Source organism: Oncorhynchus clarkii, chromosome 9, assembly GCF_045791955.1.
Source record: "Oncorhynchus clarkii lewisi isolate Uvic-CL-2024 chromosome 9, UVic_Ocla_1.0, whole genome shotgun sequence".
NCBI classification, from domain to species: Eukaryota; Metazoa; Chordata; class Actinopteri; order Salmoniformes; family Salmonidae; genus Oncorhynchus; species Oncorhynchus clarkii.
Window position 1 is genome coordinate 28592315 of NC_092155.1, and position 25782 is coordinate 28618096.

General features: G+C 41.8%; 2 protein-coding genes across 4 annotated transcripts in view; one reads left to right on the forward strand and one right to left on the reverse strand.

Annotated features, from left to right (window-relative positions):
• LOC139416186 (pellino E3 ubiquitin protein ligase family member 3) overlaps window positions 1–9929 on the reverse strand; it is a 29189-nt gene extending 19260 nt beyond the window's left edge. For 2 of the 3 annotated variants that reach the window (XM_071164556.1, XM_071164555.1), the window contains exon 1: window positions 2921–3246. The gene's annotated coding sequence lies outside the window, so the exon portion shown is untranslated. Of the gene's footprint in view, window positions 1–2920; window positions 3247–9821 lie in introns of those variants that run through there. The other variant, XM_071164557.1, reaches the window with a different exon arrangement.
• On the forward strand, window positions 9506–24140 carry LOC139416187 (Ras converting CAAX endopeptidase 1a). Its single transcript, XM_071164558.1, has 8 exons — window positions 9506–9825; window positions 11376–11478; window positions 20501–20584; window positions 20660–20738; window positions 21055–21222; window positions 21556–21627; window positions 21768–21830; window positions 22052–24140. Exons 1-8 carry the CDS (start codon window positions 9656–9658, stop codon window positions 22279–22281), a joined length of 969 nt encoding a protein of 322 aa, XP_071020659.1. The 5' UTR covers window positions 9506–9655; the 3' UTR covers window positions 22282–24140.
• Window positions 24141–25782: the final 1642 nt, after the last annotated feature.

The following is a 25782-nucleotide window of genomic DNA, read 5'->3' on the forward strand; positions in this document are numbered from 1 at the left end:
AGGCCTCTTTAACAAGCACAGCAAGACCACAGCAAAACTACAGTACATGATGGGGAATAGGAAACTGGTTATATGGAACATACAAATTGAGAATGAGATATGAGATGCTGCAAACCTGTGTGTGTGTGTGTGTGTGTGTGTGTGTGTGTGTGTGTGTGTGTGTGTGTGTGTGTGTGTGTGTGTGTGTGTGTGTGTGTGTGTGTGTGTCCATAATGTCTACTGTATACACACCATCATATACATGTAAACAGTACCAGTCCAAAGTTTGGACACACCTTCTCATTCAAGGGTTTTTCTTTATTTTTATTATTTTCTACATTGTAGAATAATAGTGAAGACATCAAAACTATGAAATAACACATATGGAATCATGTAGTAACCAATAAAGTGTTAAAAAAATCTAAATATATTTTATATTTGAGATTAAAGTAGCCACCGTTTGCCTTGATGACAACTTTGCACACTCTTGGCATTCTCGCATCCAGCATCACCTGGAATGATTTTCCAACAGTCTTGTAGGAGCTCCCACATATGCTGAGCGCTTGTTAGCTGATTTTTCTTCACTCTGTGGTCCAACTTAGCCCAAACCATCTCAATTGGGTTGAGGTCGGGTGATTGTGGAGGCCAGGTAATCTGATGCAGCACTCCATCACTCTCCTTCTTGGTCAAATAGCCCTCACACAGCCTGGAGGGATGTTGGGTCATTGTCCTGTTGAAAAACAAATGATAGTCCCACTAAGCGCAAGCCAGATGGGATGGGGTATTGCTGCAGAATGCTGTGGTAGCCATGCTGATTAAGCGCGTCTTGAATTCTAAATAAATCACAGATCGTGTCACCAGCAAAGCACCCCAACACCATCACACCTCCTCTTCCATGATTCACGGTGGGAACCACACATGTGGAGATCATCCGTTCACCTACTCTGCGTCTCACAAAAACACGGCGGTTGGAACCAAAAATCGCAAATTTGGACTCATCAGATTTCCACCGGTCTAATATCCATTGCTCGTGTTTCTTGGCCCAAGCAAGTCTCTTCTTCTTATTGGTGTCCTTTAGTACTTTTTCCCCCCAGCAATTCGACCACGAGTTGAAATTTTCCAGATTGACTGACCTTTATGTCTTAAATTAATAATGGACTGTCATTTCTCTTTGCTTATTTGAGCTGTTCTTGCCATAATACGGACTTTTACCAAACAGGGCTATCTTCTGTATACCACCCCTACCTTGTCACACAACTGATTGGCTCAAAGCATTAAGGAAAGAAATTCTACAAATTGACTTTTAACAAGGCACACCTGTTAATTGAAATGCATTCCAGGTGACTACCTCATGAAGCTGGTTGAGAGAATGCCAAGAGTGTGTAAAGCTGTCATCAAGGCAAAGGGTGGCAACTTTGAAGAATCTCAAATATAATCTTTTAATTTTTTTAACACGTTTTTGGTTGCTATGTGATTCCATATGTGTTATTTCATAGTTTTGATGTCTTCACTATTATTCTACAATGTAGAAAATTGTAAAAAAAAATTATGAATAACCCTGGAATGGGTAGGTGTGTCCAAACTTTTGACTGGTGCTGTATTTATATTCCAGACTCTGACATTGCTCGTTCTAATATTTTTTTATATTTCTTAAGTCTATGCTTTGTATTGTTAGGTAGGCTATTACTGCACTGTTGGAGCTAGGAACAAAAGCATTTCACTAAACCTGCGATAACATTAGAAAAATATGTGTACGAGACCAATACATTTGGATTTGATTTGTGTGTGAGTGTGTGTGTGTGTGTGTGTGTGTGAGTGTTTGTGTTATACTGTGCACATAATACAGTATATGGCAAATTAACAGAGATTTGTTAGACTGGGACCTTTATTTCTAAGATCTTTATCTATACAGCTTATTTTATCTTAAACAATTATATATATTTTTGTGTGTGTTGGACAAGAGGCCATAATGGAACCAAACCTGCTCAATAATATTTTTACACTTCCAGGTTCCACAATGTATACTTGCACTCCAAAGTCTGAGGGAGTTGTGAGCCATCTTGTTCCCCATTACCATCATGCGTATAGGATTTTGTTTTCTCAGCAAGCAGGCCTCCCCAAATAACATAATTTGCCAAACACCTAACCAGAATAAATAGGCTATGCTCAGAGTCCTTCAGCTATGCGATAAGGCTAAGCTAAACATAGTTTGATATGTAATATAAACCAACGAAGCTACACACTGACTTGGGCACTGAGAACATGATCATGGCTGGTTCTGCTCTGTGCCTTCAAGGGCCAGATTGCAGAGGATTGCGTGTCCCTCTGTTATGCTCACGACGGACGCCTATGATCGCTATAGCCAAGGAGACGCAATAATTTTAATCAAGGACTTGTCATTTTGCTCATTATAATCATAGCCGTAATAGCATGGAAGATGACATTTCAGTTGGATATAAAAATTGCAGCTATTAAAACCTTGTTTTAATGTAGGCTTGCTGAAAGAACCATCGCAGGGAAAAAATATGTTGGGCTATATTAAAAAATGACATGTTATGGTGAAAAGTGATTATGATGGGCAGGTAATTACAATATCTTTAGGCCTACTGAGGTTAGTGTTTTTTTTAATAGCCTACCCATTGTAATAATTGCTTATTTGTTTGAACGTTTCTCTGCTCCATAGCACAGCAGTCTTTGAGGCAGGGAAGTACACGAGGGAATCCACTGCACAGACAATAAATACTACAATAACAAGACATCGCCACGCACGCAAGCACACACGCAGAGACAACAGAATAGCCTATCCGATCTGCTATCATGAATGTAAGAAAATAAAAAAAGACATAAGACGGGCCAATTGTCAAACCACTTCAGCACCGAAACACACATTGATGGACAGTAGCCTATAATTGAACAGGTTGGCAAATTAATCAATAAATACCCGCTAATATGTGCCGAAGGAGGTCCGTTAGATTTTTTTATTCCCTTTTGGATTGTGTCAATCCCCGTGCGGCCTCAATATCGGACGTCGTGCCGTTGTTAAAACACCACCTGCGAAGGTATGTTGGATGGAACAACCATTGGACCGGACAGTCGGCATTGCCTCTCCGTTGTCATCGGGTACATCGGAGACTGCGAGATGCTCTTTCCTCCCGGAGACTATTCGTGGTCCAGACAGCCCGTTGTCACGCCCATCTCTCTTTAGCACTCTACCTTGGAAAAAACACAGGAGTAACGCCGACACACCATCGCCCACATTATTGCCTCTCTGCGGTTGATCAGGATTCCGCGATTCTTGCGTAAGATTTGCACAATGTGCTGGCTCCACCTACCTGCTGATCCCAGCCCATGCGCATGATGCTTGTACAGTACAGTTGGTAGGCTACTGTAAAGAGGCGCTGTTCAGGAAGGTACAGTTGCCAAGGCAGTGTGTAGATTATTCTGTGTGAATGATCATGTATTTTTTTTTTAAAGAAACACCTCCAGCTCTATATTATAGGGAGATGTGAAAATAGAGGTTATAAAATTGAAGAAAGAGCAATCTTTCTTAAAAACGTATGTGCTACCACTTTCCAAGGGAAAATAACAGAAAATACACTACATGGCCAAAAGTCTACATTTAAACAAGTCAGTTAGTCAAATTTCTGCCCTGCTACAGCTTCCCAGGTCACCTGTAAGTGCTGTTATTGTGAAATGGAAACTTATAGGAGCAACAACGGCTCAGCCCTGAAGTGGTAGGCCACACAAGCTCACAGAACGAGTGTTGAGTGTTAAAGTGTTTAGCGTGTAAAAAATCATCTGTTCTCGGTTGCAACACTCACTACAGAGTTCCAAACGGCTTCTGGAAACAACGTGTTTGTCCTGACCTTCATGAAATGGGTTCCAGGTGAAGCTGGTTGAGAGAATGCCAAGAGTGTGCAAAGCTGTCATCAAGGCAAAGGGTGGCTACTTTGAAGAATCTCAAAGGTAAAATATATTTTGATTTGTTTAACACTTTTTTGGTTACTACATGATTCCATTTGTGTTATTTCATAGTTTTGATGTCTTTACTATTATTCTACAATGTAGAAAACAGTAAAAAATAAAGAAAAACCCTGGAATGAGTAGGTGTATCCAAACTTTTGACTGGTACTGTATAAAAAAAGCATACCAGTTTCATTTTATGGACCAAAAAAATGTACAGCTGTTTTTCAATTGAATTATTATACAACATTCTTGCAAACATTATAATGTTATTTATATGGGGGATACAACCATCCTGTTCTGAAGATTTTGCTGTGAAGAGACAGAATCATTAGATAATGTCTTGTTTTGGTACTGTCCAAAATGTATGTAGCTTGTTTTTGGTCTCAGGTTTGGGAATGGCTGAAGAATTGCAACATTTACCTTGAGTCTTCTTGGGTATGACACTACAAGCTTGGCACAGCTGTATTTGGGGAGTTTCTCCCATTCTTCTCTGCAGATCCTCTCAAGCGCTGTCAGGCAGGATTGGGAGCGTTGCTGCACAGCTATTATAAGGTCTATCCAAAGTAGAGGTCAACTGATTAATCGGAATGGCCGATTAATTTTTGGACACCTTTATTTAACTAGGCAAGTCAGTTAAGAACACATTCTTATTTTCAATGACGGCCTAGGAACGGTGGGTTAACTGCCTTGTTATGGGGCAGAATGACAGATTTTTACCTTGTCAGCTCTGGGATTCAATCTTGCAACCTTACAGTTAACTAGTCCAACGCTCTAACCACCGGCCGGCCTCTCAATGCACTCCACGAGGAGCCTGCCTGTTACGCAAATGCAGTAGAAGCCAAGGTAAGTTGCTAGCTAGCATTAAACTTATCTTATAAAAAACAATCAATCAATCATAATCACTAGTTATAACTACACATGGTTGATGATATTACAAGTTTATCTAGCGTGTCCTGTGTTGCATATAATAAATGCAACGCAGGGGGATGATTTAACAAAAGCACAATCGTTGGACGACTGTACCTAACCATAAACACCAATGCCTTTCTTAAAATCAATACACAGAAGTATATATTTTTAAACCTGCATATTTAGCTAAAAGAAATCCAGGTTAGCAGATGAAATTGTTTCACTTCTCTTGCATTCATTGCACGCAGAGTCAGGGTATATGCAACAGTTTGGGCAGCCTGGCTCATTGCGAACTAATTTCCTGTATTTTAGGTAATTATGACAAAACATTGAAGGTTGTACAATGTAACAGGAATATTTAGATTTAGGGATACCACCTGTTAGATAAAATACTGAGCGGTTCCGTATTTCACTGAAATAATACATGTTTTGTTTTCGAAATTATAGTTTCCGGATTTGACCATATTAATGACCAAAGGCTCGTATTTCTGTGTGTTATTATGTTATAATTAAGTCAATGATTTGATATTTGATAGAGCAGTCTGACTGAGCGATGGTGGGCAGCAGCAGGCTCGTAAACATTCATTCAAACAGAACTTTCATGCGTTTTGCCAGCAGCTCTTCGCAAGCACAGCGCTGTTTCTGACTTCAAGCCTATCAACTCCCGAGATTAGGCTGGTGTAACCGATGTGAAATGGCTAGCTATTTAGCGGGGTGCGCGCTAATAGCGTTTCAACCGCGGCTTTTGTGGAGCGATGGGTAACCCTGCTTCGAGGGTGGCTGTTGTCGATGTGTTCCTGGTTCGAGCCCAGGGAGGAGCGAGGAGAGGGACAGAAGCTATACTGTTACACTGGCAATACTAAAGTGCCTCTAAGAACATCCAATAGTCAAAGGTATATGAAATTCAAATGGTATAGAGAGAAATAGTCCTATAAATACTATATTAACTACACCCTAAAACCTCTTACCTCGGAATATTGAAGTCTCATGTTAAAAGGAACCACCAACTTTCATATGTTCTCATGTTCTGAGCAAGGAACTTAAACGTTAGCTTTTTAACATGGCACATATTGCACTTTTACTTTCTTCTCCAACACTTTGTTTTTGCATTATTTAAACCAATTTGAACATGTTTCATTATTTATTTGAGGCTAAATTGATTTTATTGATGTATTATATTAAGTTAAAATAAGTGTTCATTCAGTATTGTTGTAATTGTCATATTACAAATACATTTTAAAAAACGTCCGATTAATCGGTATCGGCCTTTTTTGGTCCTCCAATAATCGGTATCTGTATCGGCGTTGAAAAATCATAATCGGTCGACCTCTACTCCAGGTTTAAGTCCGGGCTCTGGCTGGGCCACTCAAGGACATTCAGAGACTTAACCCGAAGCCACTCCTGTTTTGTCTTGGCTGTGTGCTTAGGTTCGTTGTCCTGTTGGAATGTGAACCGTCACCCCAGTCTGAGGTCCTGAAAGCTCTGGAGCATGTTTTCATCAAGGATCTCTCTGTACTTTGCGCTGTTCATCTTTGCCTCGATCCTGACTAGTCTCCCAGTCCCTGCTGCTGAAAAACATACCCACAGCATGATTCTGCCACCACCATGCTTCACCGTAGTGATGGTGCCAGGTTTCCTCCAGATGTGACGCTTGGCACTGTAAAAATGTTTTGGTACCCTTCCCCAGATCTGTGCCTCAGCACAATCCTGTCTCTGAGCTCTACGGACAATTCCTTCGACCTCATGGCTTGGTTTTTGCTCTGATATGCACTGTCAACTGTGGGACCTTATATAGACAGGTATGTGCCTTCCAAATCATGTCCAATCAATTGAATTTACCACAGGTGGACTCCAAACAAATAAAATGTTATTTGTCACATGCGCTGAATACAACAGGTAGACCTTACAGTGAAATGCTTACAAGCCCTTAACCAACAATAATTTCAGTTTAAAACAGTGTTAAGTAAATAATAAAAAAAATAATAATAATAATAATTAAACAGCAGCAGTAAAATAACAATAGAGAGACTATATACAGGGGGTACCGGTACAGAGTCAATGTACGGGGGCACCGGTTAGTCAAGGTAATTGAGGTAATATGTACATGTAGGTATAGTTAAGATGAATATGCATAGATAATAAACAGAGAGTAGCAGCAGCGTAAAACAGGGGCCTTGTTAGCCCTTTGATTAGCTGTTCAGGAGTCTTATGGCTTTAGGGTAGAAGCTGTTAAGAAGTCTCTTGGACCTATACTTGGCGCTCCGGTACCGGTTGCCGTGCAGTAGCAGAGAGAACAGTCCATGACTAGGGTGGCTGGAGTCTTGACAATTTTTAGGGCCATCCTCCGACACCGACTGGTATAGAGGTCCTGGATGGCAGGAAGCTTGGCCCCAGTGATGTACTGGGCCGTACGCACTACCCTCTGGAGTGCCTTGCGGTCGGAGGCCGAGCAGTTACCATACCAGGCAATGATGCAACCAGTCTCTCGATGATGTAGCTGTAAAACCTTTGAGGATCTGAGGACCCATGCCAAATCTTTTCATTCTCCTGGGCTTTGTCGTGCCCTCTTGAAAAATTTAACGCTAATTAGCTGCTAATGTGGCTATCATAAAGAACTACAAATGCCATGATGATCTGGACAAGACTGCCAAATTGAGGAAAAGGTAAGAATCGTTGGATGAACTAACGTTAGCTAAATGTAGCAATGAATACATTGGCTACGTTTTTTTAAATGGACAATTCTGTGAAGTGTCTTATGCAAGTTTTAAATTGACACAAATTTCAAAGGTGCCAGCTAGAGATGACGTGCAGGAGCTTGCAGGAGCTTGCAGGGATTTGTAGTTTTGCATGATGTCTACTTTGATGCTAATTAGCATTTTTGAATCTGAGAGTAAATAAAAGTCACCTTGCCGGAGAGAGATTTACACGGTTATTAAAACATCACATTAGGGGAAGCCTACACTCGACACAGCACTTATTTTAAGTGTTCCTAAAATACCATGTCGGAAACATGAATGGTGGAAAACAATTGGAACCATTTCCTTGTTTGACCGCTAGGTTTTATGGGTATTATGACATCTCAGTTGTGTTCGAATATTCATACTAACTCCACTAACCGTGCTATGTCTGACGTAATTTGAGTACATAGTATGCTTGTTGGTCATAGAATGGATATAGTTAGTATGCCAAAAGTTCCCAGAAGTCATAATTCATTCTCCAAAATACGAAGTACACAAGCAGTGAACACTATTTCTGTGCTTTTAGGGCCCATAATTCAATTCTTCAGAAAAGGCATGGCTTCACATCGTTTTCAGATTTGAAGAAAATGGCAGAAAATATGCAGCCGAAGTCCAATGAGAGAGGAATTCATTGTTTTAATTAAGTATGACAAATGTTAAGAAAATGTTGAGCAATGTAATAAATTAATGACTTTTAAAATAAGTTACCTTACACGTTATGTTGGCTGACAATTTGTTAGCTTGCGAACCATCCTAGCATATCATTACATGTACCGGTATGTTAGCTAGCTACCTAACGTTAGTTGACTACTAATACATCAAACTTGCCAGTATATTAACTATATGCTAACTAATTAACTACCCAATGTTTATTGACTTGGTTATTCCCGTCATTCTTTGCTAAGTGGTGTAGCCATAGTGCGTTCTCAATGGACACTCGGGTGCTTTTGTAAATTCACTTTCTCTATCTACTCTGATTTCAGAGCAATCTCCTTTTAGCTTGGGTGCACGCTAGGGTCAACCCTACTCCTCGGCCAGAGCATCCATTGTGCGCTCTGCTCTGAATTTACAAACAGACAATCTGAAAACGCTCTGAATTTACGAACGACCAGAGTGCACTCTGGCACTCCAGATTGAATTTTCTAACACACCCAGTCATAAAATGTCTTGCTAGTAATTTGTTACGCTAACAAGCTAGCAAGAGGTTGCATAGCAACAGCATCAACTTCCGGTAGACAGGCGAAGCTAGTATGCTCAATTGAAAGGATACCGTTCGTTTACAGTATACCAAAATTAGCTAATAGTATATACTCATTAAGTATGTAGTATACCGTTTGTTAGTATGGGTATTCGAGCACAGCTCTCCTCTGTGGGACTCTATGGGTTCGTTCATAAATTCACTCTGGCTATCTACTTCGATTTCAGAGCACTCGTCGGAGTGTACCAGAGCGCAGAATAACTGATGAATTTATGAACGCTCAACACAGGTTGAATATGGCCGGTGTCAGTAAACGTCGACAAAAAAAACGTAATTAAAGTGTTCCCAGCAGAACAGTTACAGTCACCAACGCTCTGGATAATATGAAAACTGCCTAACCAGCTCTGCCAGGGCGAGTAAAATGGTCAGGATGAGGGAGGTGTTCTCCAATATATAGTTCTGGAGTTGCTTGGGTGCTTGATTGTCGTTGTGAGATCAGAACCCTCGGACCAACCCTACTCCTCGGCCAGAGCGTCCAGTGTGCGCTCTGAATTTACGAACTAACAATCTGACAACGCTCTGAATGTAAGAACGCCCAAGAGCGAGCCCTGAGCGCTCTCTGGCACTCCAAAGTACATTTACGAACGCACCCTATGATTGATCCTCAGTGCATTGATCATGGGAAGGTGTGCAGCCGACGCAACGTGATGACGTTATATTATACCGCCAGGATATGTGATCGAGAACTGACATTTTTCTTATCTTGCTTTTATGAATCTTTTCACGAATTAAAGTGGTCAAGGAATTACTACACCACGACATAAGCTCGTCGTTTAAACACAACCATTGACCCTGTCCCCTCGCCATGGTAGAGGATGACGATTTAACGCCAAATCTTATGTCAAACCAAGTGTGGCGCGGCAATGGCGAGTTTGTGCCTCCAGACGGAATATGCTGGGTGTCTGTACTGTCCTGTTTGCTGCTTGCCTGCTCCTACGTCGGGAGTTTATACGTATGGAGAAGTGACTTACCCAGGTAAGCCTTGTGTTTATTACATTTCTTGATTCGTAGAAAATGCTGTAGAGGAATGTGGGAGCTGTAGTAAGCTAGGCTGTCGGCGCATGTTAGGTGGTAGCTAGCTACCTAAATTAGGGAACTAAATAGCTAGCATGGCTTTCGTGCAGCAGTCTGGGGGAAATTCCATCGTAACAGAATGACGCTGAGACTCAAATGAAATGTTATTGGTCACATACACATGGTTAGCAGACGTTAATGCGAGTGTAGCGAAATGCTTGTGCGTCTAGTTCCGACCATGCAGTAATATCTAACAAGTAATCTAACAATTTCACAACAGCTACCTTATACACACAAGTGTAAAGGAATTAATATGTACATAAAAAAATATGGATGAGCGATGGCCGAACTCTGATTTTTCACCTTCAAACGTATGCCAAACACCAAAAATTGATTCCAAAGTTTGAAGAAGCCATACAACTCTATGCACAAGGACTGCTTTTAACAATTTCCCCTGAACATTTTACAAAAACATTTGACTTAAGAACAGTGCAGATGCAAAGTTTTGTAACAGAATGACAGAATCTCCCTCAGTTTGTGACCCACATTTTCAAAAAAAAAACTGTTAAATATCTACTCTGAATTAAGATTAAAAGATGTCAGCAGAAAGAATAGGATGTCAGCTATAAAATGACACCCTGTGTTTAAAAAAAAAAAAAAAACTATTTTGGTTATATACTACAGTAAGTGAAGTGGATTAACACCTGTGGAAGGGAGGACAGTAGCAGGTGATCCATCTGGTTGGTGACTGTCATTCTGTTAAAGATTTATTCAGTTACGGATTTTGTAACAGAATGACACATTTGAGTCACTTAAGAAATCATAAACAAAATTGATAGTTAGACCTACCAACTAGTATTTTTTCTATCTCATGTGGGAGAGAAATGAGGAAATATCTTCAAGATGACAGAATGACAAGACACTAGGCAATATTTCTTAAATTTACAGAAGGCAAATAATTTCAGCAAAATTAAATACATGTTGATATTAGTTATCAGGGGTCTTAACTTCAACATTTATTCTGTTTTTGTGTTTTTAATACCTTAAGACTTTTTCTGGTAGATGTAATCTAAGAACCCTTTTACATCTGTTTGACCAGAAGCCTTCACTTATTCCATTATTTGTTGGTTAATTAGTGTAACAGTATAAGTTTAGACCTTCCCCTCGCCCATACCTGGGCGCGACCCAGGGACCCTCTGCACACATCAACAACAGTCACCCTCGAAGCGTCGTTACCCATCGCTCCACAAAAGCTGCGGCCCTTGCAGAGCAAGGGGAACTACTACTTCAAGGTCTCAGAGCAAGTGACGTCACCGATTGAAACGCTATTTAGCGCGCACCGCTAACTAAGCTAGCCGTTTCACATCCGTTACACTAGCAAGCAATCAAACGCATCTGGGTTAATTGATTTTGTTTCCTGCTGAACTACAGTGTTCTTGAGGGGTTTGTTTGTTTACTAAATGTAATTTTGACACTTGTCTGTTTGTGTCCATCACATGCTTGCCCCCCAGAGACCACCCGGCCGTTATCAAGAGGCGATTCACTAGTGTCCTGATTGTATCTGCCGTGTCGCCTGTCTTCGTGTGGGCATGGAAAATGTACACTGGTGTGATGGTGAGTCTCTACACAGCACTGTCTCAGCAACCTTTTTATTTAACTAGGCAAGTCAGTTAAGAACAAATTCTTATTTACAATGACGGCCAAACACGGACATCGCAGGACCAATTGTGCGCTGCTTTATGGAGCCCAGCTATAGGCTGACTGCTATACTGCCCTACAAAGGCAAAGTGCATTGACTACGAATTTGGTAAAAAATCTTTGATCTGTTTTAATCAGGGGAGAGTGACCCTTCTCATTGAGTCCATGGAAGTTCAGGGCCGACCGTATTAATGCAGGCATTGTTTGCAGAAAACAGGATCCCCCCATTTATAGTGAACAGAAAAATTGCAATCTTTGTATTTTTTTGGGGGGGGGGGGGCAGCAATGATAGTACCAATAATTGCTTCTAATACACCTGTTGACCTTTTGAAAAAGGTCAAAGGTAATTGAGGAGAGGGAAAGACTCCCCTTCTCCAATCGCGGTCATCAGGCAAATAACATTTACAGGGTGGAATCCCAAAATATGTATAAAGTAATAAAAAATAAAATTACTAGTTGTGAAATACATTTTATAGAAGTATAAGTAGAATATAATTATTAAATGTTAGAGAAAACAGATTTCAAAACTCTTCTGCAAAGGACTCTGGTTGGAAACACTTCCTTGCCAAAAGGAGACTATCATGAGGGGAGGACCGTCTTCCATTTGCCTACTTAATGTATTGACGCTCTCCTCAACCACTTATCGGTTTACGGGTCACATCGGAGGGAAAACTGACTTTTGCCCAAATGAGAAAAGGCCCTGGAGTAGCTTAAACTGCACATGCTATGTCTCCATGAGTCGCCATTTTAACCAACTTAATTTGGCTTCAATGCGCTAATGAGACTTTACATAGGAATGAGTGGTGTCACGTGATCGATGGCTTTGTGTGTGTGTGTATATATGTATGTATGTATGCATGTATGTATGTACAGTTGAAGTTTACATACACTTAGGTTGGAGTCATTAAAACTCATTTTTCAACCCCTCTACAAATTTCTTGTTAACATACTATAGTTTTGGCAAGTCAGTCAGGACATCTACTTTGTGCATGACACAAGATATTTTTCCAACAATTGTTTCCGGACAGATTATTTCACTTAATTCACTGTATCACAATTCCAGTGGGTCAGAAGTTTACATACACTAAGTTAACTGCCTTTAAACATCTTGGTAAATTCCAGAAAATGATGTCATGGCTTTAGAAGCTTCTGATAAAAGAAATCAGCCAAGACCTCAGAAAATAAATTGTAGACCTCCACAAGTCTGGTTCATCCTTGGTAGCAATTTCCAAACACCTGAAGGTTTTGTCTCCTAGAGATGACCTTACTTTGGTGCGAAAAATGCAAATCAATCTCAGAACAACAGCAAAATACCTTGTGGAGATGCTGGAGGATACAGGTACAAAAGTATCTATCCACAGCTAAACAAATCCTATATCGACATAACCTTAAAAGGCCACTCGACAAGGAAGAAGCCACTGTTCAAAAACCGCCATAAAAAAGCCAGACTACGGTTTGCAACTGCACATGGGGACAAATATTGTACTTTTTGGAGAAATGTCCTCTGGTCTGATTAAACAAAAATAGAACTGTTTGGCCATAATGACCATCGTTATGTTTGGAGGGAAAAGGGGGAGGCTTGCAAGCCAAAGAACACCATCCCAACTTTGAAACACGGGGTGGCAGCATCATGTTGTGGGGGTGCTTTGCTGCAGGAAGGACGGGTGCTCTTTAAAGCTTGTTAAAGCGTGGTCACAAATGGGTCTTCCAAATGGACAATGACCCCAAGCAAACTTCCAAAGTTGTGGCAAAATGGCTTAAGAACAACAAAGTCAAGGTATTGGAGTGGCCATCACAAAGCCCTGACCTCAATCCTATAGAACATTTGTGGGCAGAACTGAAAAGGTGTGTGCGAGCAAGGAGGCCTACAAACCTGGCTCAGTTATACCAGCTCTGTCAAGAGGAATGGCCCAAAATTCACCCAACTTATTGTGGAAGGCTACCTGAAACGTTTGACCCAAGTTAAACCATTTAAAAGCAATGCTACCAAATACTAATTGAGTGTATGTAAACTTCTGACCCATAGGGAATGTGATGAAATAAATCATTCTCTCTACTATTATTCTGACATTTCACATTCTTAAAATAAAGTGGTGATCCTAACTGACCAAAGACGGGGCATTTTACTATGATTATATGCCAGGAATTGTGAAAAGCTGAGTTGAAATGTATTTGGCTAAGGTGTATGCAAACGTGTGTGTGTGTGTGTGTATATATATATATATATATATATATATATATATACACACACACACACATACAGTGGGGAGAACAAGTATTTGATACACTGACCATTTTGCAGGTTTCCCTACTTACAAAGCATGTAGAGGTCTGTAATTTTTATCATAGGTACACTTCAACTGTGAGAGACGGAATCTAAAACAAAAATCCAGAAAATCACATTGTATGATTTTTAAGTAATTAATTTGCATTTTATTGCATGACATAAGTATTTGATACATCAGAAAAGCAGAACTTAATATTTGGTACAGAAACCTTTGTTTGCAATTACAGAGATCATACGTTTCCTGTAGTTCTTGACCAAGTTTGCACACACTGTAGCAGGGATTTTGGCCCACTCCATACAGACCTTCTCCAGATCCTTCAGGATTCGGGGCTGTCGCTGGGCAATACGGACTTTCAGCTCCCTCCAAAGATTTTCTATTGGGTTCAGGTCTGGAGACTGGCTAGGCCACTCCAGGACCTTGACATGCTTCTTACGGAGCCACTCCTTGGTTGCCCTGGCTGTGTGTTTCGGGTCGTTGTCATGCTGGAAGACCCAGCCACGACCCATCTTCAATGCTCTTACTGAGGGAAGGAGGTTGTTGGCCAAGATCTCGTGATACATGGCCCCATCCATCCTCCCCTCAATACGGTGCGGTCGTCCTGTCCCCTTTGCAGAAAAGCATCCCCAAAGAATGATGTTTCCACCTCCATGCTTCACGGTTGGGATGGTGTTTTTGGGGTTGTACTCATCCTTCTTCCTCCAAACACGGCGAGTGGAGTTTAGACCAAAAAGCTATATTTTTGTCTCATCAGACCACATGACCTTCTCCCATTCCTCCTCTGGATCATCCAGATGGTCATTGGCAAACTTCAGACGGGCCTGGAGATGCGCTGGCTTGAGCAGGGGGACCTTGTGCGCGCTGCAGGATTTTAATCCATGACGGCGTAGTGTGTTACTAATGGTTTTCTTTGAGACTGTGGTCTCCGCTCTCTTCAGGTCATTGACCAGGTCCTGCCGTGTAGTTCTGGGCTGATCCCTCACCTTCCTCATGATCGTTGATGCCCCACGAGGTGAGATCTTGCATGGAGCCCCAGACCGAGGGTGATTGACCGTCATCTTGAACTTCTTCCATTTTCTAATAATTGCTCCAACAGTTGTTGCCTTCTCACCAAGCTGCTTGCCTATTGTCCTGTAGCCCATCCCAGCCTTGTGCAGGTGCAGTTAATACAGCTAATGAGTGGAGATAAGGAGGGCTTCTTAAAGAAAAACTAACAGGTCTGTGAGAGCCGGAATTCTTACTGGTTGGTAGGTGATCAAATACTTAGGTCATGCAATAAAATGCAAATTAATTACTTAAAAGTCATACAATGTGATTTTCTGCATTTTTGTTTTAGATTCCGTCTCTCACAGTTGAAGTGTACCTATGATACAAAATTACAGACCTCTACATGCTTTGTAAGTAGGAAACCCTACAAAAACAGCAGTGTATCAAATACTTGTTCTGTGTATATACAGTGGGCTCAAATTACTGGCACTCTGACTGGCAATGCACAAACAATATAATTATAGAGAGAAACTCAAAATACCAACACGTGAAAAATACTGTACTTTATTAATGTTTCAATGGAACCCAACAAAATAATTTATTGATTTAATTAAAAATCAATGTCCTGCAAATCAAGGTTTCACAAATAATGGCACCCTTAACTATTATTGTAAATAACATCTACCAAAATTAAACCAGGAATTAAATTCCACTTTATTTAAGTTGATCTAAGTGTTAAGGAACAACATTGAGCCATTACATCACTTCCTTTTTCACTAGGGTACAGTGCCTTGCGAAAGTATTCGGCCCCCTTGAACTTTGCGACCTTTTGCCACATTTCAGGCTTCAAACATAAAGATATAAAACTGTATTTTTATGTGAAGAATCAACAACAAGTGGGACACAATCATGAAGTGGAACGACATTTATTGGATATTTCAAACTTTTTTAACAAATCAAAAACTGAAAAATTGGTCGTGCAAAATTATTCAGCCCCTTTACTTTCAGTGCAGCAAACTCTCTCCAGAAGTTCAGTGAGGATCTCTGAATGATCCAATGTTGACCTAAATGACTAATGATGATAAATACAATCCACCTGTGTGTAATCAAGTCTCCGTATAAATGCACCTGCACTGTGATAGTCTCAGAGGTCCGTCAAAAGCGCAGAGAGCATCATGAAGAACAAGGAACACACCAGGCAGGTCCGAGATACTGTTGTGAAGAAGTTTAAAGCCGGATTTGGATACAAAAAGATTTCCCAAGCTTTAAACATCCCAAGGAGCACTGTGCAAGCGATAATATTGAAATGGAAGGAGTATCAGACCACTGCAAATCTACCAAGACCTGGCCGTCCCTCTAAACTTTCAGCTCATACAAGGAGAAGACTGATCAGAGATGCAGCCAAGAGGCCCATGATCACTCTGGATGAACTGCAGAGATCTACAGCTGAGGTGGGAGACTCTGTCCATAGGACAACAATCAGTCGTATATTGCACAAATCTGGCCTTTATGGAAGAGTGGCAAGAAGAAAGCCATTTCTTAAAGATATCCATAAAAAGGGTTTTTTAAAGTTTGCCACAAGCCACCTGGGAGACACACCAAACATGTGGAAGAAGGTGCTCTGGTCAGATGAAACCAAAATTGAACTTTTTGGCAACAATGCAAAATGTTATGTTTAGCGTAAAAGCAACACAGCTCATCACCATGAACACACCATCCCCACTGTCAAACATGGTGGTGGCAGCATCATGGTTTGGGCCTGCTTTTCTTCAGCAGGGACAGGGAAGATGGTTAAAATTGATGGGAAGATGGATGAAGCCAAATACAGGACCATTCTGGAAGAACCTGATGGAGTCTGCAAAAGACCTGAGACTGGGGCGGAGATTTGTCTTCCAACAAGACAATGATCCAAAACATAAAGCAAAATCTACAATGGAATGGTTCAAAAATAAACATATCCAGGTGTTAGAATGGCCAAGTCAAAGTCCAGACCTGAATCCAATCGAGAATCTGTGGAAAGAACTGAAAACTGCTGTTCACAAATGCTCTCCATCCAACCTCACTGAGCTCGAGCTGTTTTGCAAGGAGGAATGGGAAACAATTTCCGTCTCTCGATGTGTAAAGAGTGATAGAGACATACCCCAAGCGACTTACAGCTGTAATCGCAGCAAAAGGTGGCACTACAAAGTATTAACTTAAGGGGGCTGAATAATTTTGCACGCCCAATTTTTCAGTTTTTGATTTGTTAAAAAAGTTTGAAATATCCAATAAATGTCGTTCCACTTCATGATTGTGTCCCACTTGTTGTGGCAAAAGGTCTCAAAGTTCAAGGGGGCCGAATACTTTCGCAAGGCACTGTATTAAGATGAGGTAACACGCATGCAATATCCCTTTGTCATCCAACACCAGGAAGAAAAGAAAATAACTGGCAGTTCAGAAGGGAGAAATGGTCGTAGACCTTCATAAATCTGGTAATGGCTACAAGAAGATCCACAAACAATTTAAATATACCACTGAGCACTGTCAGGGCAATTATTAAAACATTCAATAGATATGGAACAGTTGAAAACCTCACGGGTAGAGGACGCAAATGCATTTTGCCCCACAGGATGGGGAGGAGGATCGTGAGAGAAGCAACAAAATCCTCAAGAATCACTGTGAAAGAATTGCAGGCCTTGGCGGCGTCTTGGGGTCACCAGGTTTAAAAAAAGCACCATCAGACGCCACCTCCACAACCAGAGGCTCGTTGGAAGGGTTGCCAGAAGAAATCCCTTTCTGACCACAAGACACAGATGCAAGCTCTTGGAATTTGTCAAACGTCATTTAAATTATGATTGGAAGAAGGTGCTCTGTTTTGGTCAGATACAGCATCGGTATGTTTGGCGTCGAAACAGAGATGCATACAAGGAGAGGAACCTCATACTCACAGTGAAGTATGGTGGTGGGTTAGACCTCAATTGAAAAACTGTGGGCTGAGTTGAAGAGGGCAGTTGATAAGCGCAAACCCAAGATTGTGAAGGATCTTGAAAGGATCTGCATAGAGGAATGGTCCAAAATCCCTCCAAATGTGTTCCTTAACCTTGTCAAACATTACAGGAAAAGACTGTGCTGTTATCCTTGCCAGAGGTGGTGGCACTAAGTACTAAATGAGGAGTGCCAATAATTATGAAATCTTGATTTTGGTGAAATGTATTTTGTATTAAATAATTGAATGATTTTGTTGGGTTCCATTGAAACATTAATAAAGTACAGTATTTCTCACATGTTGGTATTTTTAGTTTATCTCTATAATGAAATTGTTTATTTTAAGTATTGTTTGCATTGCCAGTCAGGGGTGCCAGTAATTTTGGAGCATATAGACACTGCTCAAAAAATAAAGGAACACTAAAATAACACATCCTAAATCTGAATGAATTAAATATTCTTATAAAATACTTTTTTCTTTACATAGTTGAATGTGCTGACAACAAAATCACAGAAATTTGATTTCCATTGATAATTTTTATCAACCCATGGAGATCTGGATTTGGAGTCACACTCAAAATTAAAGTGGAAAACCACACTACAGGCTGATCCAACTTTGATGTAATGTCCTTAAAACAAGTCAAAATGAGGCTCAGTAGTGTGTGTGGCCTTCACGTGTCTGTATGACCTCCCTACAACGCCTGGGCATGCTCCTGATGAGGTGGCGGATGATCTCCTGAGGGATCTCCTCCCAGACCTGGACTAAAGCATCCGCCAACTCCTGGACAGTCTGTGGTGCAACGTGGCGTTGGTGGATGGAGCGAGACATGATGTCCCAGATGTGCTCAATTGGATTCAGGTCTGGGGAACGGGCGGGCCAGTCCATAGCATCAATGCCTTCCTCTTGCAGGAACTGCTGACACACTCCAGCCACATGAGGTCTAGCATTGTCTTGCATTAGGAGGAAACCAGGGCCAACCGCACCAGCATATGGTCTCACAAGGGGTCTGAGGATCTCATCTCGGTACCTAATGGCAGTCAGGCTACCTCTGGCGAGCACATGGAGGGCTGTGCGGCCCCCCAAAGAAATGCCACCCCACACCATGACTGACCCACCGCCAAACTGGTCATGCTGGAGGATGTTGCAGGCAGCAGAACGTTCTCCACGGCGTCTCCAGACTGTCACGTCTGTCACATGTGCTCAGTGTGAACCTGCTTTCATCTGTGAAGAGCACAGGGCGCCAGTGGTGAATTTGCCAATCTTGGTGTTCTCTGTCAAATGCCAAACGTCCTGCACAGTGTTGGGCTGTAAGCACAACCCCCACCTGTGGACGTCGGGCCCTCATACCACCCTCATGGAGTCTGTTTCTGACCATTTGAGCAGACACATGCACATTTGTGGCCTGCTGGGGGTCATTTTGCAGGGCTCTGGCAGTAATCCTCCTGCTCCTCCTTGCACAAAGGCGGAGATAGCGGTCCTGCTGCTGGGTTGTTGCCCTCCTACGGCCTCCTCCACGTCTCCTGATGTACTGGCCTGTCTCCTGGTGGCGCCTCCATGCTCTGGACACTACGCTGACAGACACAGCAAACCTTCTTGCCACAGCTCGCATTGATGTGCCATCCTGGATGAGCTGCACTACCTGAGCCACTTGTGTGGGTTGTAGACTCCGTCTCATGCTACCACTAGAGTGACAGTACCGCCAGCATTCAAAAGTGACCAAAACATCAGCCAGGAAGCATAGGAACTGAGAAGTGGTCTGTGGTCACCACCTGCAGAACCACTCCTTTATTGGGGGTGTCTTGCTAATTGCCTATAATTTCCACCTGTTGTCTATTCCATTTTCACAACAGCATGTGAAATTTATTGTCAATCATTGTTGCTTCCTAAGTGGACAGTTTGATTTCAGAGTGTGATTGACTTGGAGTTACATTGTGTTTAAGTGTTCCCTTTATTTTTTTGAGCAGTGTATATATAAAATCGTCCGATTTAATCGGTATCGGCTTTTTTTGGTCTTCCAATAATCGTTATCGGTGTTGAAAAATCATAGTCGGTCGACCTCTAATTAGAACAGGGATAGGGTAGGCCGCCTTCTCGTTGGAGTGAGCAGCTGCGTCTCCCGCACTGTGAGTGCACAGTTGTTATCCGACTTGTAGATCATTGTCATATGCAGTTATATGCATACATGTTAGGCTGAAGGAGAGGACTCAACAATTCCGTCACTACAGATTCAAGTCATCTAAAAAAAAAAAGAAATTGTATATAAAAATTTAAACGCAGATTCGTAACGTTTGAATCATTTTTCTTAGGGCTGCATGCCTTTTATTTGGATTGGTTTGGGCTCCCGCTAACCGATGCACTGGCGTCTTAAACTTTGGATGACGTAGTGTCGACTCAAGTGATTGATTCCTCGACTCCTTGCACATTGACTCCCATTTCTTTGTGTCCATATTAGATTCCACTAGGAATTCAGTATTTTTGAAACCGAGGCGACTGATTTAGTTGCCGTACTTCCGAGAACACACACACTCGCATCTTTCACAGTGAGCGAGGGACGGAGAGAGAGGGGCACAGTATAGGCAGGTCGGCCACCAGGCAAACGTTAAGAATCCCAATTTTGTTTAAAGTTTTAACGTTTAAACGTTCACATCCCTAATACGCATGAAAACAATTCCATTAATTCCATCCTTTTGTTCTTCCACAGCCTGGTCCCTCGTTGCTGGCTCTGATGGGCATTCGCTTTGAGGGCCTCATCCCAGCCATCATACTGCCTCTGCTCCTCACCATGGTAATTGAAACTTTCTTTGATCAACCTCTGCCTATGGTCAGACCGTTAGTTGACCTCTGACCTTTGCTCTGGTAGGTGCTGTTCGTTGGCCCCCTGATCCAGCTGGCTATGGACTGCCCCTGGGGCTTCATAGATGGGATACGGGTCACCTTTGGTGAGATACTGTCTGGAGATTATTATTCACCCAATATGTCTATTACTGTGTTATCCTGGAGTGGAGACGATTCATTTCTGCTATATGTCAAATTTAGATTATGGCCTAAATTTTAACCTAAGATTTGCACGCTTAACTTGAGTTTTGTTCAAACCTCCCACTGACACCAATGCATGATTTATAAGTTAAGTGTGCCAATCTCAAAGTAGGATTCAGCCCTAAGTGCATCCATTTTTCCTGGACGTGTACATTATCTCTCTCACATGCACATTATCGCGTACATCATCATCTCTAAAGCTTTCTCTCCCTTCCAAAGACCCGTGGTTCTGGGCTCTGTGCCTCAGTGACATGCGCTGGCTGAGGAACCAGGTGGTGGCCCCTCTGACTGAGGAGCTGGTGTTCAGGGCCTGTATGCTGCCCATGCTGGTACCCTGCACCAGTCCTTCCACTGCCATCTTCACCTGCCCCCTCTTCTTCGGAGTTGGTGAGTCCCACCTAAAAACAGCACAGGGGGATCTTCTAGATCTTTCCTCGATCCCAACTGAAAGAAATAGCAAATCAATTAGAACAACTCTTAAACTGTGTGTCTCTATGTAAGTATATGTCAGTGCCATGTACCACATTTAAATTTGCGGTGTATATATGCGAAGATGAGCATTTATAAGGGGAATATGATTGAACCTGTGTTTTGTAAACTGCTGGATGCAATCAATTGTGAGTTGCAATACTCTGAACTCTCATAGGATAATGTGCCCTTATCTATTTGAAATATAATGGTTATTTTGCTTGCGCAAAATGTCAACCGTTTTCTTCGCAGCCCACTTCCATCATGTGATCGAGCTGCTGCGTTTCAGACAGGGCACCCTGTCTGGGATCTTTCTCGCTGCAGGTAAGGACCATACGATATTCATTGTTCCTCTACCTTCACTTCCATGTGCTGCTAGTTTGTTATGCCTTTCTTTTTCCCATGCACCATTAGATTGTATAGGAGGGGTTAGTTAATGACTTGTTGTGCTGTTTGCTTTGCAGTATTCCAGTTCTCCTACACCGCTGTCTTTGGAGCTTACACTGCCTTCATATTCATCAGGACAGGTGAGCCTACAGCTTCTCTCTTTCTGGTGTACAGAAAACACACACACGCCTAATATATGATTCATTTTATTTTAGGTGGTGAAAGCTCTACATAAATGCTGTTTCAAGGCGCTTCACATTGTTTGGGGCTAACTCACCCCATCCGCCACTACTGTGTACTGTAATACCAACCTGTATGCATTATATGCAGTCTTGTCATTCCCTTCCCCTCTGGTCATCAGGTCACCTGGTGGGGCCGGTGCTGTGCCACTCGTTCTGTAACCACATGGGCTTCCCTGCCCTTGGCATGGCCCTGGAGCACCCCCACCGTCTCACTGTCCTGTCCTGCTACTTGCTGGGGGTCCTCCTTTTCCTTCTTCTCCTCTTCCCCCTCACAGACCCCATCTTCTACGGCCTTCCCACCCCCGTCTGCACCCTGGCCTCCGTCCCCAGTTCCCTCTGCGTCTCCTGATCCCACCCCCCACCAAACACCCCTCTGTATTAGATGGACCTATCCACTGAGCGGGTCACCACCACCAGCCGAAAGGAGGAGCGGTCCAAGAACGAGGGGTGTTTTAGGTCTTCGGTCATGCCCGCTTGAGTCTGATTTCTCTGGTGGGATGTGGGAAGGTGAGCAGAGGTGAGGGTTTAGGGTATGTCAGGTATGGACACTCAATGCTATGGGTAGTCTCTACTATATATGCTGCTGGGGGGGAGCAGGGTAACTTAAATAGCCATTCCTTATGTTCAGGTCGCATTGGCTTTCAGTCAGTCAGTTAGCCAGTCAGTCAATAGGCTGGCCTATGTGGTCTGTAGTGTAGACTCAACAAGGAACACTATCTGGCTGTGACGCGAGGCGCTGTAGTAGTAATACTCTAGAGATTCGTGGTGAATACGTCAGTGTTTTCATAGGTCCTAGATGCTGAATACGAGTATTTATTTACACATCTGCATGTTTCTATAATGTAATGTTTATTTGTTTTATTGGTGGGGGATGTTGAGGGTTGGGCAGTATTGCTACTATTGTAAAGGGTTGGACTTTTTTTTCCATTACCTCTTCAATGACAGTTTAGCCACGATTCTCTCAGCTTTTAGCTCAAGCTGATGTGTGAATTGGCTGCAAAGCCTTTCTATCCAACTGTTTAAGACGCCAGACAATTCGTGTTAGGCGATATCACAAAGGGTACATTCTTTACCTAGCCCTGTGTTCAATCATTCACTCTAGTTGACGCTCATTCCAAATATCCATTCCAAGTCATGCAGACAGAAGCCTATAATCACTAAGCTAACAATACCATTGCTCATTTGTTGGGCCAGGAGTATTTCCCTGACCATGTGAACCTGGTCAGGAAAAACCTCTGGGCCCCTACCATTCGCTTCACACACAGTTCTACCCAGGGTTATCCATGTTAATTTTATTTGAGTGTTTAAAGGGGGAATTACCTTAAGCTGATGACAAACCGTTTCCCCCTCAAGGGACTCAAACCCTCTAGAACACTCAGGTGTTTTCATATATATGTAGTTTTGAATGCTATCTACCCACTACTTAGCATGCTGCTACATGGTGCAATACGGATGTCAGGCAAGACGGCGCGTTTACATTCTTCGCGCACACCGAGCTATACTCCAAAAGAAGATAATGTACAGAATCCGACAGTGTTACATCGCAATGTTTATCCACTTACTCACTCATCTCAACTGAAACTTTGCATAGTTTTTTTGAAAATACTTTACTTATTTGACCAGGCTGTGAACATTGTAGTCCATTTCACTGTATAGACAGCTGGTTTAAGTGAAAATGATTTTTTGTTTTCGTTTTTTTTAAACCAAATTTTTACACGTATTTAGCAGATGTTACTGCGGGTGTAGCGAAATGCTTGGTGGGTTGTGGATTTTTACGGGGAACGCTAATGGACTTTTCTCCCTTTTTATGAACCCGGCGCAATACTATGTAACAACTCCAGTTGACTAGACCAGAAGTGTAGAGGGGTTTATATACTAGAAGATTGCATCACACTGAATGTATTGAAATGTGATGTCAAGGTAAATTAATTAACTAATCATTTTGTAAACAGACTTCACTGTGTAAATTGGATCCATATTTTTCGAGAGGCCCCTGCAAAAGGCTCTTAACATTCACTGACAGAAAGATAGATCTGTGAAGCTTTCTACCACAGCAGCTCCGAGTTGTCAGTCAGCATGTGTACTGTATAATCTATGAAGTAGTTACATTACGCTCTTCAGCAATAACTTAGTGGTTGGAAAAGGACCAAAATCAGGGAATTATCTGAAATAGCTGTATATATGTGAATAAAAAAGTATATATGCCCATTCCTGTCGTTTAGAGATGAAATGTTAAATACTATGGTGCTTGGAGGTTTTGACATCAGAATAATGATCAGCCAGTATTTTGAGTAGATTGTTTGTTTAAGCCGACCTCAGATGGGCCATATATCCCCAAGTTGAAGGTTTTAATATACATTCTCTTGAATGAACCTGCAAGGTGCATGAATCCAGACCAGCTGTAATGATCTAAAATGTACGCCAGAGAGCGCCAGAGTACCACGTCTGGGTGTTGTGCTGTAGAAATGTGAATCACAGGAACCTGGGCCCTTCGCACATCTGTTCATTAAGTTACTCTGATGGGTGGTCATCCGTCACTTGAAAAACCAATCAGTTCTTTTTTTATTCTGTTATTTCCTCTTCCTCTCATCAGACGGCGCCCCGTCCCAATAGAGAAGTTGGATATAGTCCTAGAGAGGAAAGGGGAGTTTGACCCGAAGAACTTAGATAGCTACCTGTCTCTCTGTTGCGCATTCTCTCTGATCAATTAAACAAAGACTCTAGCCTTTCTTTTTCGAGTCAAACTCTAAACTATCTTGCTGTCTCCGTCTCACATCCAAAATGATGTCCTTGAATGTTTTGGCCTGAGGCGTTGGCCTAGCCCCTACAAAACCATTTTGGGAGTTCAATCAATCACCGGTACGCAGAATCAGAGATGTTTACCCCTACAGAGACAGGCTTGTCAGGTTCAGGTAGCTGATAGATTTACTTTGTTGTCGAAATTCACACATTCACGCCTCAATGTCGAAGCTGTGTTGAATTTGTATTCGGTAGGGTCAGAAGAAGCACACGTAGAGAGATGTTTCAATACAATCACGTTTCATCTGCGCTCAACCGTTGTTTATCATTCTCCCACATCATCAACATTGTCCCCTTTTGGAAAATACATTTTTTTGTGAAGATTGTCCCTGGCTCGTATTGTATGGATCCTGCCTTAGGATTCACACTTCAGGCTACTTCTCACCACTGCTTTTACTTTATTTTCCTGTCATTGACTTGAATTGAAATCCGGTAGACATAACTAGGCTTCAGAAATGCTGACTCCACTTTCCTGCTGAAAACACTGTCACGTTGTATGTGGGTTTTTTTTCTTCGTTTTTCTCTCAAATGTCCTAGCAAAACAATCGTATTAACAGTACTCTAAGTAGTGACTTCGAGTATATGCATAGAGCGGAAACACAGCAGTAGATACAGGAATATATATATATATATATTTTTGTAACTGAATATGTAGCTCTGCTATTTTAGTAAAACCACACAACAGAATGATTTTAAAGCTTGGATTTTTCAGACTCGTCGAATACGTGCTGTGACTCTGACCTGGTTGTAAAAAAACACACACACAAAAAAAAACAATATTCAGATGTTTTTATTGAAGACTTTATTTTGTAAATCAAATCTATTTTGGTGACATGGACTTGAATGTACTGATATGTGCATGTGTATTTTGTGTGTGCAATGCCATTTTTTTGGGGAGACTTACCAATCTTGAATGGCCAGTGTTTTTATGATGACAATCTTTTATGGGATCTTATAGAAATCGCACACTGCAAAAAAATAATCTCATCCATTCAGAAATAAACTAGCTAATTTTATAAATCCTCTCTGGGTGTTTTGTCATGTTTTTGTG